Below are 14543 nucleotides of genomic sequence, written 5' to 3' on the forward strand. Positions count from 1 at the left end.
TCTTCCTCCTCCCCTTTTTCCTTCCCCTCCTCTCTTAGCACTTCTCATTCCCTCACAGATCATCTTCACTTTTTCTTTTTCCAGTTTTTTGTTTTTTTGTTTTTTACATCTCTGTACCTCCATCCGCCCCCCTTTCCCCTCCTCTAAATGTTCTTTGAACATTTCCTGAGGAGGATGCAACATGGCAGAAGATGAAGAAGTAGGTCTGGTTGTTCGCAGGGAGCAGCAGCTGTCTGAGATGGGATGCAGAGTGAGAGGCAGGTGGGGCAGCCTCCTCCTCCTCCAACCAGCAAACGCTGAGTCAGCAGGAGGCCAAGCAGGATGCTGCTGTCCTGACAACTCCTCTCCAACCATGCAGGTGAAGGTGGAGGGCGGTGTTTTCCCCAGGAAACAAGCGTTGAGCCATCAACGGTGACTTTTGGAATAGATTCAGATGTGCAGAAGTAAAATGTTTGAAGATAAAGTGAAAGACTTTGAGTTTTCTCAAACGTATTACATTTCTTTCTAATTTGGGGAGGGGTATTAAAGTCCCACTCCACTTTTGTTCCATTTTTAAAGCGTCCTCAGGTCTTTTAAATGTGATTTTGCTGTTTTTAGCCAAAATCATCAAACCTCTGTCATTTTCTAGGACAGTTTCTGCGGCATTCACCTCTGAGTTGTAGACTAGACTGCTGGTGCAGAGCAACTCCGCCCCCTCTTCCCCTCCCCGTTGCAAATCAGGGAGCTTCCTTCATTCTTGTATTATCATCTAATGGAATTTTATTGTCATTTATTGGTTGTTAATTATTACATGTTGAAACACAAACCAAAAAAATGCTTTGAGGAAATTGTATTTTATAACCTAATCAGTTAATTGTTCAAGTGATTCTCCTCCATCTGCTCGATTACAAATTATTTAATACATAACAAGATGCAAAAATATCAGAACAGACTTTCTCCTTAAAGTGTTTCTTTCTAGGCATTAAACTTCATCGGGTGTTTTCTTTTTTACCGTAACCTGGCTGGACCTGAACATTCAGTAAAGATGTTGCAGGTTTTTGGATAAGAAGCGCTTCGTTTAAACGACCACTTTCTCCCCACTGCTGTCTCTCAGCCCCCTGCCCATCTGCCATTTGGGCTGAGTCACTTTTGCAAACTGGTCCTGCCTGGATCAACAGACAAGCAACATGATGGCTGTGGATCAACGTTTAGCCCTTTGAGTTAAAAAGAGGTTAAATAATCGTTTTTACTTAATGACCCATGTACGTAGTGATAAAAAAAAGGTGTTCTCAACATGTTTTTGTGGCATTTTTCTGATGATTGAGGACATAAATTTAAAAGAAACTAGGCTTACATTTGTATTTGGGTATTTCTTTATTCAAATTCTTGTAATGTAATCATGAAAAAAAAATGTTGTTTGAAAAAGATTGTATTTATGACGTAGAAAACACGCTGCGTGGGCCATGAGATCCCTGCTCCGCTCCTTTTTAGTGGATCCACTTGCAGACATTTAGGTCTCCAAAGCCACTCCTTCGTTACCCGGGCAGTGTGTTTGGGGTCGTTGTCATGCTGTCATGGTTTGGGTTTCCTTGTATTGGATTTTGCCTTCTGTTTGGTTTCTGTAATTTTGTAGTTCTTTTTCCTGTTTTATTTTGAAAGGTTTACTGTTATGTCATGGTTTTGGGTTTTATTACCCTAGTCCCAATCTCTCCTGATCATGTTCACCTGTGTCTTGTCTGTCTTGTCTGTATTTAAGTCTTGTCTCTGCCTTCCTCTTTCTTATGCTGGTCCATTAACGTCTCTTCCCTGGCTGTCATGTCCATGTCTGTCTTCTGCCATGGTTTCAAGTTTTGCCCACAGTGAGTTTTGTTTTACCCTGCTCTGCAGCGCCTTTTGTTAACTAAACCCCTTGCCCTGGAACCGTGTGCCTCCCGTCTCTGCATTTTGGGTCCTACATGCTCCCCAGCCCTCCCCCATCTGACACATGCTGAAAGACTCAGCCATTTTCATCTTCAATGGCCTTGCTGATTCAAAATCTGACAACACATGGTCCCATTTATTCTTTGCTATGTGGATCAGTCGTCCTTGTCCCTTTGCTGAAAAAAAACAGCCCCAAACCATGATTTTTTCCACCCCCGTGCTTTACAGTGGGTATGGTGTTCTTTGGATGCCACTCAGCATTATTTCTTCTCCATACATGACGAGTAGAGTTCAAAAGGTTCTATTTTGGTTATATCTGACCACGATATTCTCCCAATCCTCTTCTGGACCATCCAAATGCTCTCTAGCAAACTTTAGACGGGCCGGCACATGTACTGGCTTCGGCAGGGGGACACGTCTGGCACTGCAGGGTTTGAGTCTCTGGTAAAGTAGTGTGTTACTGATGGTAGCCTTTATTTCTTTGCTCTCAGTTCTCTGCAGGTTATTCACTATAAGCCCCCCCCCCATGTGCTTCTGGGATCTTTGCTCACCGTTCTTGTGATCTTGTATGTTTGAGCACTCTTGTATCTTTTCCCTTTCCTAATAATTGGTCACACCGTTGATTTCTTCCCACTAACCTGCTTACCTGTTGCAGATTCAGGCCTCCCAGCCTGGTGCAGGTCAACAATTTGGTTTGTGGTGTCCTTAGACAGCTCTTTGGTCTCAGCCATAGTGGAGTTTGGAGTGTGACTGTTTGAGGTTGTGTGCAGGTGTCTTTTGTATAGATAACTGGTTCAAACAGGTGCCATTAATTCAAGTTACAGGTCTGTGAGAGCCAGAAATCTTGCTTGTTTGTGTGTGACCAAATACTTATTTTCTACCATAATTTACAAATAAATTCTTTAAAAATCAGACAATATAATTTTCTGTTTTGTTTCTTAATTTTGTCTCTAATAGTTGAGAAGATTACAGGCTTCTCTCATTTTAGTAGTTGGGACAACTTGCACATTTGAAGGCTGACTAAATACTTTTTGCCCCTCTACATAGTAGTAGTAGTAGTTTATAATACAAAAAGGTTTCAAAAAAGTTATTAGCCTTGAATTTTTTTTTTAATCAAACACAACAAGAGTCATGATGCATAATTATTAAGGTCCTTCAAATTTAAATGTTCATAAATGTGCGAGTGCGTTCACAAGTTGCAAAAATACCTGCTAGTTGCATTTGTTGTGTTGATGAAGTCAAATGAAGACAAACCATTGTCATCATTTGTTTTTTCTAAGTTTAGCTGGATGTTTATTATTGTGCATTTGCACGTGAGCCAGCAGAATGTGTGAGGGAAGCAGGATGTTGTTCATTCATTCATCTCTTAAACCCCTTTTGTCCAATCAAAATGATTACAAATGATTAAAATGGCACAAATAATGCTCTTAAAATATCATGTAAAATTAACTTAATTATTACAGTTCTGAAAATTGATGAGGATAATATGTAAAAAGTCTATAGGTAGTTTTTTCCTCTCTCGTTCAGCATTATTCAAGAACAAACCTCTAGTAAAGAAAGTATTCACTGTAATCTTGTTGCTTTATCAATACATTTCATTATTTCTAGTGAGTTAGATATATATCTGTGTGATTTTGTTGTATTGTGTGCAATGAATGATTGAAATAACTCAATGATCTGATCAGAAAGTTGTCGATCAATTCTTCACTTCTTTGTCAGAGCTGGACAAACGTGTCTGTGTGCCATATTTCAGTGGCGATGTCCTCTCTAAATGTGTTTGAGCTCACTGGGTTGGTGCTGCACAGTCATCATCACAAAGCAGGAACATCAGGGTGTCATGTTTGCATCACTGCTGGTTGAAGCTGCGGGCGGAGGATTTCCATGAGCGCTGCAGAGTCATCTGACACACAGGCCTGAATGCTGAAAGTCTACTACAGTGGAAAAAATCAATTTTATTCCCCCTACATCTACACAAATGTGCCGGTTTCGTTCTGAGAATCGTCCAACCTCGAGCTCACAGACAGCAGCTCTCAGCTCAGTGGGCTGCTCCTGCTCTTGCTGTTGTAAATGTCGGGTGGTGAGCCGGCTGCTGGCAAATGTCTGTGAACTCCTTCTCATTCATTACAGCATCTGTCTGCGGCTGAGCCATTACTGAAACACTCAGTGTGGCGCAAATGTCAGTCCACTTCCCTCCTCTCTGCAGGCTGTTGGGCTGCAGACAGACGTGGATCTCAGAAGATCCATAGGTGTACTCAGCATCCCCCTGAAGATCAGCTCAAATGTCCCTCACGGAAATACTCCTCGTCAACTCACTTTAACCCACATGGCCTCAATGACAGGATCTTTTATTGCCCTCAAGGGAACTCCCTAGCTCCTTAGTCTTTGGTTTCTATGCCTAACTTGGAGCAGATCCTAACCAGTGTCAGTGAGGTCAGCCCTGACCCTATGGCCACAGGGGGCCCTAATCCAAGATTAAATATAAAACACAGAATCTCCCCCCGATAAAGTAAAATAGTTGAAAATGACTAGGAAAGCTGGAAAGAGAGCTCTAAAGTAAATCCTATTAAATAACTTGTTAATGTAAGAGCAAATTATTGTTTAAGGTAACATTTTGATTTCTAGATGTTTTTATTCCAATATATATGTTTGATTTGAGTTTAAGTTAAATATCAACAAAGTCTGTTTGTTTTCTGCATAGTTTTTGGGTGGTTGCATCCAACTTTCAAATAAACCCCAAACATCATGTGAGCTGCAGAAAGTCAGGTTCTTCTCCTGTGGAGCTGCTTCAGTGAAGCTCTTCCAGACTGTGGAATCACACATTTGTGAGGGACAAAGGCTCTTTCTGTCAGCTCCGATCAGATTGATCCACATCAAAGAGTTGGATAATCTACCGTAAACGTTTTAACTCGTTACACGACATAACCGCGTTAAGAACGTTAGTTAAAGTCAGTGAAGGTCAGCTGGCTCTGATACTGTAAAACAAAGATCAACACTGTTAGGGTTTGATTTTGAATCCATTTCAGAAAATTTAAAATTGGTGGAAAAAATGGGAAATCTCAGCCAAAAATTCACCAGACTGCAATAAAAATCTTTTCATTCATAAACTGTAATGTTAGAATGTTTGATTTTAATTAGTATACTGGACGGATGGACTGAGATCGACAAACAGACGGAGGGAGAGAGAGGGATGGATAGATTTTTGGATGAATGGATTGAGATGGATGGAGGGTTGGGCAGATGGATAGATAAGAGATGGATAGAGAGAGAGAGAGAAAATTAAATTAACAGTTCTTTAAGAATCACAATAAAACAAACACACACTGTACATTGAAATAAAAAAAACACTTCATCTGAAATGTTAAACAAAAAAAAAGCAAAACCATGAGCCAGAAAACCAAAAGAGAAATGAAAATGGAAAAAATGTTATTTTCATCCCCGGTATTTACCGCACATAACTCCCTCCAGAGCCCATACGCATTGAAACTTCTGAAGGGACTTAAATCAACAAATTGAAAATATTTAACATAGAGAGATAGATGACAGAATCTGCTTTCAAATGACAAAATAAGGAAGTGAATGTATAAGCTGAAAGAAATGGTGATAGTGAAGATTCTTTATCAACAAAACTTTAATTTATCTTTTTTATGTTTACCCAACTGAAAACGAATAAAAACCAACCTTAAGAATATTAAACATTTATTAAAATATGTTTTTGTCTTTAAGCTGCATTGTATTTTAATTCCTTATGTAGTAAAATAGACGTTTTTGATTCTCTTTTTAAGGATCTGGAATTGATATTAGCCTGGAAAAACAAACCCCTTTAAAGTATTTGTAACATATCGATAACTCACTATTAGTTATAATCTTTGGATTCTGCTCCCACTGCCAGCTTCAACTACGGTATAGGAAACCGAAATGTGCAAACGAGTAATTCTCTCCCTTGCTTTTGAGTGAATGTGTTGGGTAATGAATGACCAGGGTGTCATTCACCTGTCGGTCACTGGTCTCCCCGCAGTCCTGAAAGCAGCACGGCTTCACGTCTCCCTGAGACAAAATCAAAGATGAAGGTTGACATTCACAATCATATTTTGCCGAAGGAATGGCCTGACTTGAAGGAGGTATGTACTGCTACACAGAGGTCACTAAGGAGCAGGAAGGTGTTTCCATGCAGACGTCTGTCTGAACTGATCTTTACAACTTTACAGACAAAATCTTTAGAGCTTCTTTGCTCTGGAATCGTTTGCATCTGAGTCACTTTATTTAACAAAAATTGGACTCAAACAGCTCCAACATTAAATGTGTTCTTTTCCCTGTAGATAAACTTTAATCAGTGCTGTTCCTTGAACTGTTTGGGTCTTTGGGACACTTGTGTTTGGTCTTAGCTAATGATTTTCAACATTAGCGGCTGGACCGAGGACAAAGTCTGCAGACTAACCCTCCACAAGCGCTCAGTTGGTTTTATTCATTTCATAACATAAAATCATTTAGCGGATGGAAGGAAGTGGCTGATGATCCTGGATTTGTGCTGCAAACAAGATCAACACCAAATTCAATAGAATAATAAAATTCACAGTATAAATCTAGTCTAAATGAGGAGATGGTGCAGGATCAGTTTCTGCATTTGTGTCGACTTTGAAAAGCAAAAAACTCATCTTTTTAACTTATAATTAATTTGATTCTCATATTTATTTGGCTTTTAAATATTTTATGGCTTTTTTGGTTTATCATTTATAACTTTATTGCCCTTTAAATTTCCTTCTCAGACTATTAATTGCAGCATTTATGTTCATACGTTGATTACTGTTGTTTTAATCCATTGTGTTTTAGGACTTTTTAATTGTTTTAAACTGTGTTTTTACGTCAAGCACCTGATGAAAGGTGCTCTGCAAATAAAATGCTTGATTGATTGATACTTCAGGCTGAATGAAACAGAAATATGTTGATAATGAGATGACATTTTTCCTCCTTCGGTCGATTGAAATATAGTTTAGTAGATGAAAAAAATCCCAATTCAGACAACAGCCATAAATCAAAATGTACAGTCATTAAATTTGACCTTTTAAACCTTTTTTTTTTTCTGGAAAGACAAATCAGCCTGAAAATGAATTGGAAGACAAAGCAGAACTGGCACCTGCTAGATGAGAAATATGTCCACCTCAAAGGGAGAGGCGAGCGTTAGATTTCATTTTTAGCTACATGTTCCTTTTTTTTCTGAATCTGAGCAATGATTTTGTCACACTTGAACTATTTAATGACAAATTGAAATATTATTAGACTAAATATATTTTCCAGTATCAATTTGTGCCACCCTTTTTTTTCTTGCAGTTATCTATTCATTTTTAGAAGTAGCTGATTCATCTGTCAACATTTCCATTGTACTGAAAACTGCTTAGCAGGATTTCATTTATTTTTTAACCTTAAAATTCACTCTGCACATCAAGCAAAGGCTCTGATAATATTCATTCTTTAAATTATAGCCAGCAGTTATAATGTTAAAAATGTGTTGCTGTCCTCATAAAAGCCATATTTCATTTTGGAAGGATGTAACTCTTACATTTATAGTGAGTTTTGTACGTAAAATTCTGGACGGCCTAATCTTTAGACAATAGAATCCATCACAAATGAAATTACAGTGTGACTGGAAACATTCATTGGAATTTATTCATATTAAACACTAGAAACTCCACAGAGTTACATATAACAAAAGATAGAATCTCAAGTCAGAGTTTAGGCTGCATCTCTATTAAAAATGGATTTCGGGTGTCTTCCAGAGATACGGCTATGAAGGATTTGTTCAGCTTCACCATCACTGCCAAGTGAGTCCCTTGTTTGAATTTGATGTCTGTCTTTGTGTGCATTTACAAACTACAGACACTTGAACAGTTTTGCACAGCATACTTTGCTGCAGGCTTCAGGTTCACTCAAGCAGTGGCACCTCGCCTACTGGACCCGTCCGGCTGGTCCTGCACCTGAGCAGCTGCAGAACTCTGCATGGAGCCACCGCATCAGCAGAGAGCCGCTCTTTACACACAGTGGGGTGTGGCAGTTCAGCCCGATTCCTGCCCGCCAAGCAAAACTAAAGCTGAAAATGAAGTCTTAAAGTTAATGATTATTCAGAAAGCACGGGACCTAAGACAACAACTTAAAGGGTTATTTATTTATTTATTTATGTATTTTAAACTAATAAGATAAAAAAAGAACACACCATAAATAAAAGTATAACTATAAAAGACTCCATGCAAAATCTGTAAAGTCAAGAGCTTCTCTGCATCCGTGGTTTTGAAACAAACTTTGAAGAAAGATAAATTAAGTGCTGCCATCGTGTGGATGTACTGGTTATGTTCATGAACCCAAAAAGAAATCAGATGAACTTGAATCAAATCCAACTTTCTTTAAAACGCACTTTTCCTGCATCAGTATCACAAAGTGTTTTACAGACTTTTTTACACAGACAATTAAAACTGAAATTATGAAAGACACAGAATGCCCTTTGCCCCCATGATAATATATAAGTGAAACCAAAGTGGAAACCTGGCTTGATGTTGATGTGAGGAAATGATATTTTGGGGATCTGTCGACCACGCCACGCAGTCTTGATCTCAGAGGACGTCACCGTGGGATGCCGCCTGATTAAAGCAAGCAGCCAGACCTAGAAGGTTCCCCCATTCCATGAGTGGAATGAGTGTGGAGGATCCTCCTGAGGAAAACACTGGAGTTATGGCAACATTTAAAAAGAGTAAACTACATAAAGGTAAAAGCAGAGATTGATAATTGAATAAATAAATAAAAAATAAAGCCCAATAGTGGGGGACAAATCACACAAGTAGATATAAATATTCACAAAAATCAATAGACCGTGGATGAAAATTTAAAAAAATGAGTATAAATAGATAAAATTATTTAAATTTCAGCTAAAAACCAGATTAAAAAGGTAGGTCCTGAGCCTTCCTTTAAAAACATGAACAGTCCCTGAGGCTCTCTGGGAGGCTGTCCCACAGCTGAAGACTGCCAAAGACACCGCTGCGTCCCTAAAATACTTCCTGTGTCTTTTTAGGGGTCAGCCAAAATGATGAGGGATGGGAAGTTGTTCCGGGTGATTCAGGACAACTGCTGGGATGCTGGAGTACGCATACGTGACATGGACCAACATGGTACGAGCACAGACAGAAACACAGCATGCAGGTTCTTCATGCCGACCCCTGAACTGGATGTTTTCTGTCCTGCAGGTGTGGCAGTTCAGGCGCTCTCAACTGTTCCTGTGATGTTCAGCTACTGGGTCAGTGTTTCCTCCATCAGAGCTGGATATCATCAAAAGCAAGGGGGGGGTTTTACTGTTTGTTTAGAAATAGAAACCAGATCAATTTATTTAAGTTCACTCCTGTTCTGTTTTACATATCTACAGGCCAAACCTCAGGACACACTGGATCTTTGTGGCCTTTTAAATGACAATTTGGCACAGACGGTGCGCAGCCACCCTAAGAGGTTTGTGGGCCTGGGCACGCTGCCCATGCAGGCGCCAGACTTGGCCATCCTGGAGATGAGGCGCTGTGTGAAGGAGCTGGGCTTTCCTGGAGTCCAGATTGGGTCGCACATTAACAACTGGGACCTAAACGCCCCAGAACTGCTCCCCTTCTATGCTGTGAGACATCCTCCTGCACACACCAACACCACATCGTGTAACTGCAGCAGCATCGTCTTCTGTCTTGGCGGGCTCATGACGTTCAGGACTGCTTTTGCCGTCCTCTGAAAACCAGGCCTGCTGAGTGTGTGTGTGTGTGTTTTCCATTTAGGCTGCAGAGGAGCTTGGCTGCTCCATATTCGTCCACCCGTGGGATATGCAGACAGATGGGAGGATGGCTAAGTATTGGCTACCCTGGCTGGTGGGTGAGGGATCTGGAGCAGGAACAGATCAAAAATTACAGGAAATGCCAGAAACATATTTAGCTGAAAAAGCAATTAAGTGTGAAAACAACCAGATTTCATTCTGCTTTATTATTATTTTTTACCAATGAATGACCTATCTAAATTATCCTTAATTAGATGTGGTCCCATAAGGTGGTCATTAAAATAAATCTGTTTAAAATCTGAGCTGAGCTGATTATAGAGAAAGCAGCATCACAGCTGTACAAACACAGAGAACACAGTAAATCAGCTTCTGCATAGGAACCGCACAGAGAACAGATACTGCAGGGAAAACACTACATCATTTGAGAAAACACTAAACATGCTGATGTTTAAAGACCCACTCTGATGAGAATGGTTTTTTTTACGTTTTTGACATGTTCTTGAGGCATTTTTCTAATGACGGAAGACATATATAAGACAGATTACACTCAAAATTACCTTTCTGAGTAATTCTTATTTGAAATACCGCTTGTTTGTTGTAAAAGATGCATTGATGCAAAACTAGATCCAAATACATCTTAATTTACCTCGTCTGAGCTGACATCTGGATCAAAACTGTACGGCTGGAATAACTCCTATATTGCTCTCCATTTTTTAGTGCACTGGTAATGTTAGGTTGGGGGGTGTGAGGGGCTGTAAACAGAGAGCTCTCAGCAACGGGAAGGGGAAGGAGGGCAGGGTTGCTCTGCACCAATTTTTAATGAAGTACTCCTGCTGCATTAACCTTGTCCCAGAAAACAACACAGGTTTTTAGATTTTGGCTAAAAATGGCAAAATCATAATGAAAAGACCTCTGGCAACATATTGAAAATAGATCGAAAGATGATCAGGGTGGGATTTAAGTCCTCAGGGGAAAGAGCAGCTGTTTCCTTGTTGTGTGAAAAGACTATTTTTACCAGATGATCACATAGCAGGTCCTTTTCAGGCCATGTATTTCTCCAGCAACCCCATGACCCTGAAAAAGATTCAGCGGGATGAGACAATGGATGGATGGAAAAATAAAACAAGATGGAGAAAATAAATTAATTATGAGAAAAACCTATAAGGGAACTTTATAATAAGTTTTTATTTTAAAAAAATTATAACAGTAAGGAATATACTAACCACTATACAGTAGTGATAAAGGCCATCAAGGATTGTCTCTTTTTTTCACTTTTTCTTTCTTCCTTTAAGCTTCAATTAGGAGCAGAAATAAAATAAGAATTGTATTCTTCTTGCAGCTCCTTTCCAATCATAAAGACTTAAGGTTTTTTGAATATGTTCATGTATGGCAGTTCTCTTCATGAAAGGAAAAAATTAAGGAACAAGACCAAAGTATGAAGAGAAATAATAAAATAAATGATTTGTTTAGAGAGCATTTAGTTTTTGTAAATATCTTAATCAGTTTTCTTTGTGTTATAGGTATGCCATCAGAGACCACTGTTGCCATTTGTTCCATGATATTTGGAGGCATCTTTGAGAAGTTCCCTAAACTGAAAGTCTGCTTTGCTCACGGAGGTATATGGAAGAAATTCAATTTTGCCAGTAAATGTCATTTTCTAGACTTAAATAGAAAGAGTAAGTTAGCTTTTTTAATTACACTTGATGTAAAGCTGTGTGTTCATTGTGGCCTCTACTTCCAGGTGGTTCTTTTCCTTTCACTCTTGGCAGGATTGAACACGGCCACAAAGTTCGTCCTGATTTGTGTGCGATTGACAATAAGATGAGTCCACGAAAGTACCTTGGGTCTTTCTACACAGACTCCCTGGTCCATGATCCCATGTCGCTGAAGCTGCTTGTTGAAGTCATCGGAAAAGTAATAAAACCTTGTCTAACATTGTTAAAACGATGTCACTCTTTTTTGCAATAAGGATTTATGGTTAGTTGTGTATATAAAGTTTTTACAAAACCTTGTGTTTCATTCCAGATTCTCTACACAACTTTTCTCACTTTCATGACTCCTAATATCATCAATGTATGCCTTCTTGTTTTAGGATAAAGTGATGCTAGGAACAGATTACCCATTCCCACTTGGTGAGCTGGAACCTGGATCCCTGATAGAGTCAATGGATGAGTTTGATGCCCCAATAAAGGTAGCAAATACTGTCATTATTTGAAAATGTCTGTGTAGCACATAAATATAAATGAAAAGTTCCATTCACTTAGAAAAGCCCTTTTAATAAAAAATAAAAAAAAACTACTTACTTTCTTTTTACTATTTAATATTAAATGTTATTCTTCTTAATAAACTTTTATTTAATTTTAAAGATGATATTTTATATGTAAAATGTATCGCATTCGGTCACAAAACAAAATTGTCATTCTTGGGAAAATTCTTTCCAACTAAATCAATTTAAGGGCAGCAAATGCAAGAAAACTACACACTGGTCGGCAGTTAGAAACGGACCAAAAGCCACGTGTCCTTGTCCAGGATGAACAGTTCATTTTTCTATAGTGATACAGAAAACAAATTAGTTAAATAGAATCCGCTTGCGCCAAGTGAAGCTGCAGAGACAAGCGGGGACCGTCAACAAAGTACACCAAAAAAAAACAGACAATCGATTTTATTTTATCTACAACCATTGATTGTACATGACAACTGGACTGAGTGGGTGTAATGTCACTCAAATGGCCACAATCGGAATATGAAATCAATTCAGTCGCCATTTTTTCACGATACGGACAACGACATGCTGGAGTCAGAAATAGTCAGTAAGCAGTGATTGCTCCAAAGCGGTCTGAGTAAACATTCCTACGGGAAACGCTCCCACCAATCAGGACTGAGCTTGTTGTAAATCCACACCCCTACCACTTGCAAGCGGGTTTAGGAGAATCTGTCAATCAAATGTTTTGAATGTTTAATGTGAGACCACATTCTTTTGTTGAGGCATCTGATTGGCCCATTTTTAACTAGAATAACTTTTACTAAAGAAAAAATATAATGAAAAACATTTTCTGATGAGTCAGAACACGTTAAAAAAAAGGTAACAGAACAAGAATGGCTACTCTGACAAATATGACTGAGTAATAGCAGTTTACTTCTCAACATAAGTCTATGGGATTTTGGCCACTTGGACCCAACGGGTACTTCCTGTTTGGAACACAAGAGGGGAGTGGTTCACTCAGTCCAGTTCTATAGAGTACATGTCTACAACTCACAACAAATAATTAAAACTACAGCACAGACGCATGTTGCTGTTATTTTCACATATATGATCAATTAATCCAAATGCCATTACTTTTTCAAAGAGTAAACACAATTGTCAAAGTAACGCACATTGTAAAGATGTCTTTATCCCCCTTTCTTTTTTCTTTTTTGCTGTAGTTTTAACATTGATAGATCTAAAAACAATCATTGTGAAGAGCAAAAAATAAGATTATTTTTGGTTCACCCTAACGCAAAATGCTTTAATTCTGTCTTTTTCCTTAATCTGTTTAGACCAACTGAGTTTGTTTTTCTCTTTTACATTGCAGGACAAGTTGCTTGCTGGAAATGCTCTGGATTTTCTTGGACTGAAAAGAGAACAGTTTGTGTAGCTGGACTATATAAATACATACACAAATAATTTGGATGAAACTACTTTAATGCAAATCCATTACATTTTTTAAATAAAGAGTGAGTTTTTATTTTTAAAAAGTTCCAGTTCTGGGTTACAGCACGGACGTGTGTGGCTCACGGCGGCAATATAACTATCTTCAAGTGATTTAAAAGTTGATTTCCCCCCAAAAAAAGAGAGCTGACCATGGCCCGTAAGAAAAACCAAGCTTTAACTTTTGATATTTGATCAATTTTTGCTATGAAGATTTTTGAAACAGTGTTATGTCTATTTTTTTGATAAAGCATTATTTCTTTAATTATGTACATGATTTTTCTAATGAATATAATCTGCATATTTTCTAGATAACTGATCTCCATTTGCTATGTTGATTTCTAAAATAGTTAAGTCTATTTTTACATAATAATTAAGTAATTCATCTTTGTCATATGCTTTATTGATACCTAAGGATTCTTAATTATGTCTGATAAACGTTATGAACCGGATAATGATAAATCATGTAATAAAAATGGTAATTGTAGAACGGGGGGGGGGGGGGGTATAAAAGTTTGCTTGCTTCCACCACCTTTCAAGAAACATTTAATTTAAGACTAATTATCCTAAGTTTGATACATCATTGTATGAACTGATGATTGTATTGTTTTGTGAATTATTCTTACTTGATTGCTTGAAATAAACCATTTCAAGTCAAAAATCAAATCAAATGTAAAAAAAAAGAAACTTGCTTGATCTTGTCTATGTAGGTTAATATGAAAATATACCTATAAATGAAACCATGCTACTTGTCAGCTGATGATCAGCTGATCACCAGCAGCTGTGTAGATCTTTATAAAAGCAGTTTGTGTCCCCCTTCTTTTTTTCCCCCCAATTCCGTCCCTGCAGAATCGGGTGTGTTTGAGTGTAAAATGTCACCAAAAAGAATTGGTGCAGCAACTCTATCAAAACAATTGAAGAAGTCTTAGGTTGCCTGTAAAAATGAACCAAGTGACTCAGTACTAAATGTTGTAAACAGCAGTGTTTGATAGGATTGCTATGCAAGAGCATGTTGTAAGGAGGCTTTGATCAAAAGAAGTATTCCAGCAACTCATACTTTTATTTCCCATGAGTGATACACCTCAATAAAGTATCGATATATATCGGTATTTTGTAATTCAATAAATATGTGTAATGAAAAAAACAAGTTTTATTTCTATTTTTTTATTA

The 14543-nt window shown here is 38.2% G+C and overlaps 1 protein-coding gene across 1 annotated transcript; it reads left to right on the forward strand.

Annotated features, from left to right (window-relative positions):
* Positions 1-5864: 5864 nt before the first annotated feature.
* On the forward strand, positions 5865-14517 carry acmsd (aminocarboxymuconate semialdehyde decarboxylase). The gene is made up of 10 exons (XM_004082024.4): positions 5865-6017; positions 7671-7715; positions 8954-9050; positions 9126-9175; positions 9302-9538; positions 9690-9783; positions 11206-11301; positions 11427-11599; positions 11778-11876; positions 13258-14517. The coding sequence occupies exons 1-10, from the start codon at positions 5961-5963 to the stop codon at positions 13318-13320; spliced, it is 1011 nt and encodes a 336-aa protein (XP_004082072.1). The 5' UTR covers positions 5865-5960; the 3' UTR covers positions 13321-14517.
* The last annotated feature ends 26 nt before the right edge of the window (positions 14518-14543 follow it).

This window comes from Oryzias latipes, chromosome 21 (genome assembly GCF_053564925.1).
Source record: "Oryzias latipes strain Hd-rR chromosome 21, Olatipes_Hd-rR_3.1".
Classification (NCBI taxonomy): Eukaryota; Metazoa; Chordata; class Actinopteri; order Beloniformes; family Adrianichthyidae; genus Oryzias; species Oryzias latipes.

Coding starts and splice junctions, on each gene's coding strand:
- acmsd (XM_004082024.4), top strand. CDS start 5,961: ATGAAGGTTGACATTCACAATCATATTTTGCCGAAGGAATGGCCTGAC. Junction 6,018..7,670: donor AATGGCCTGACTTGAAGGAG/GTATGTACTGCT, acceptor GGTGTCTTCCAG/AGATACGGCTATGAAGGATT. Junction 9,051..9,125: donor ACGTGACATGGACCAACATG/GTACGAGCACAG, acceptor TCTGTCCTGCAG/GTGTGGCAGTTCAGGCGCTC.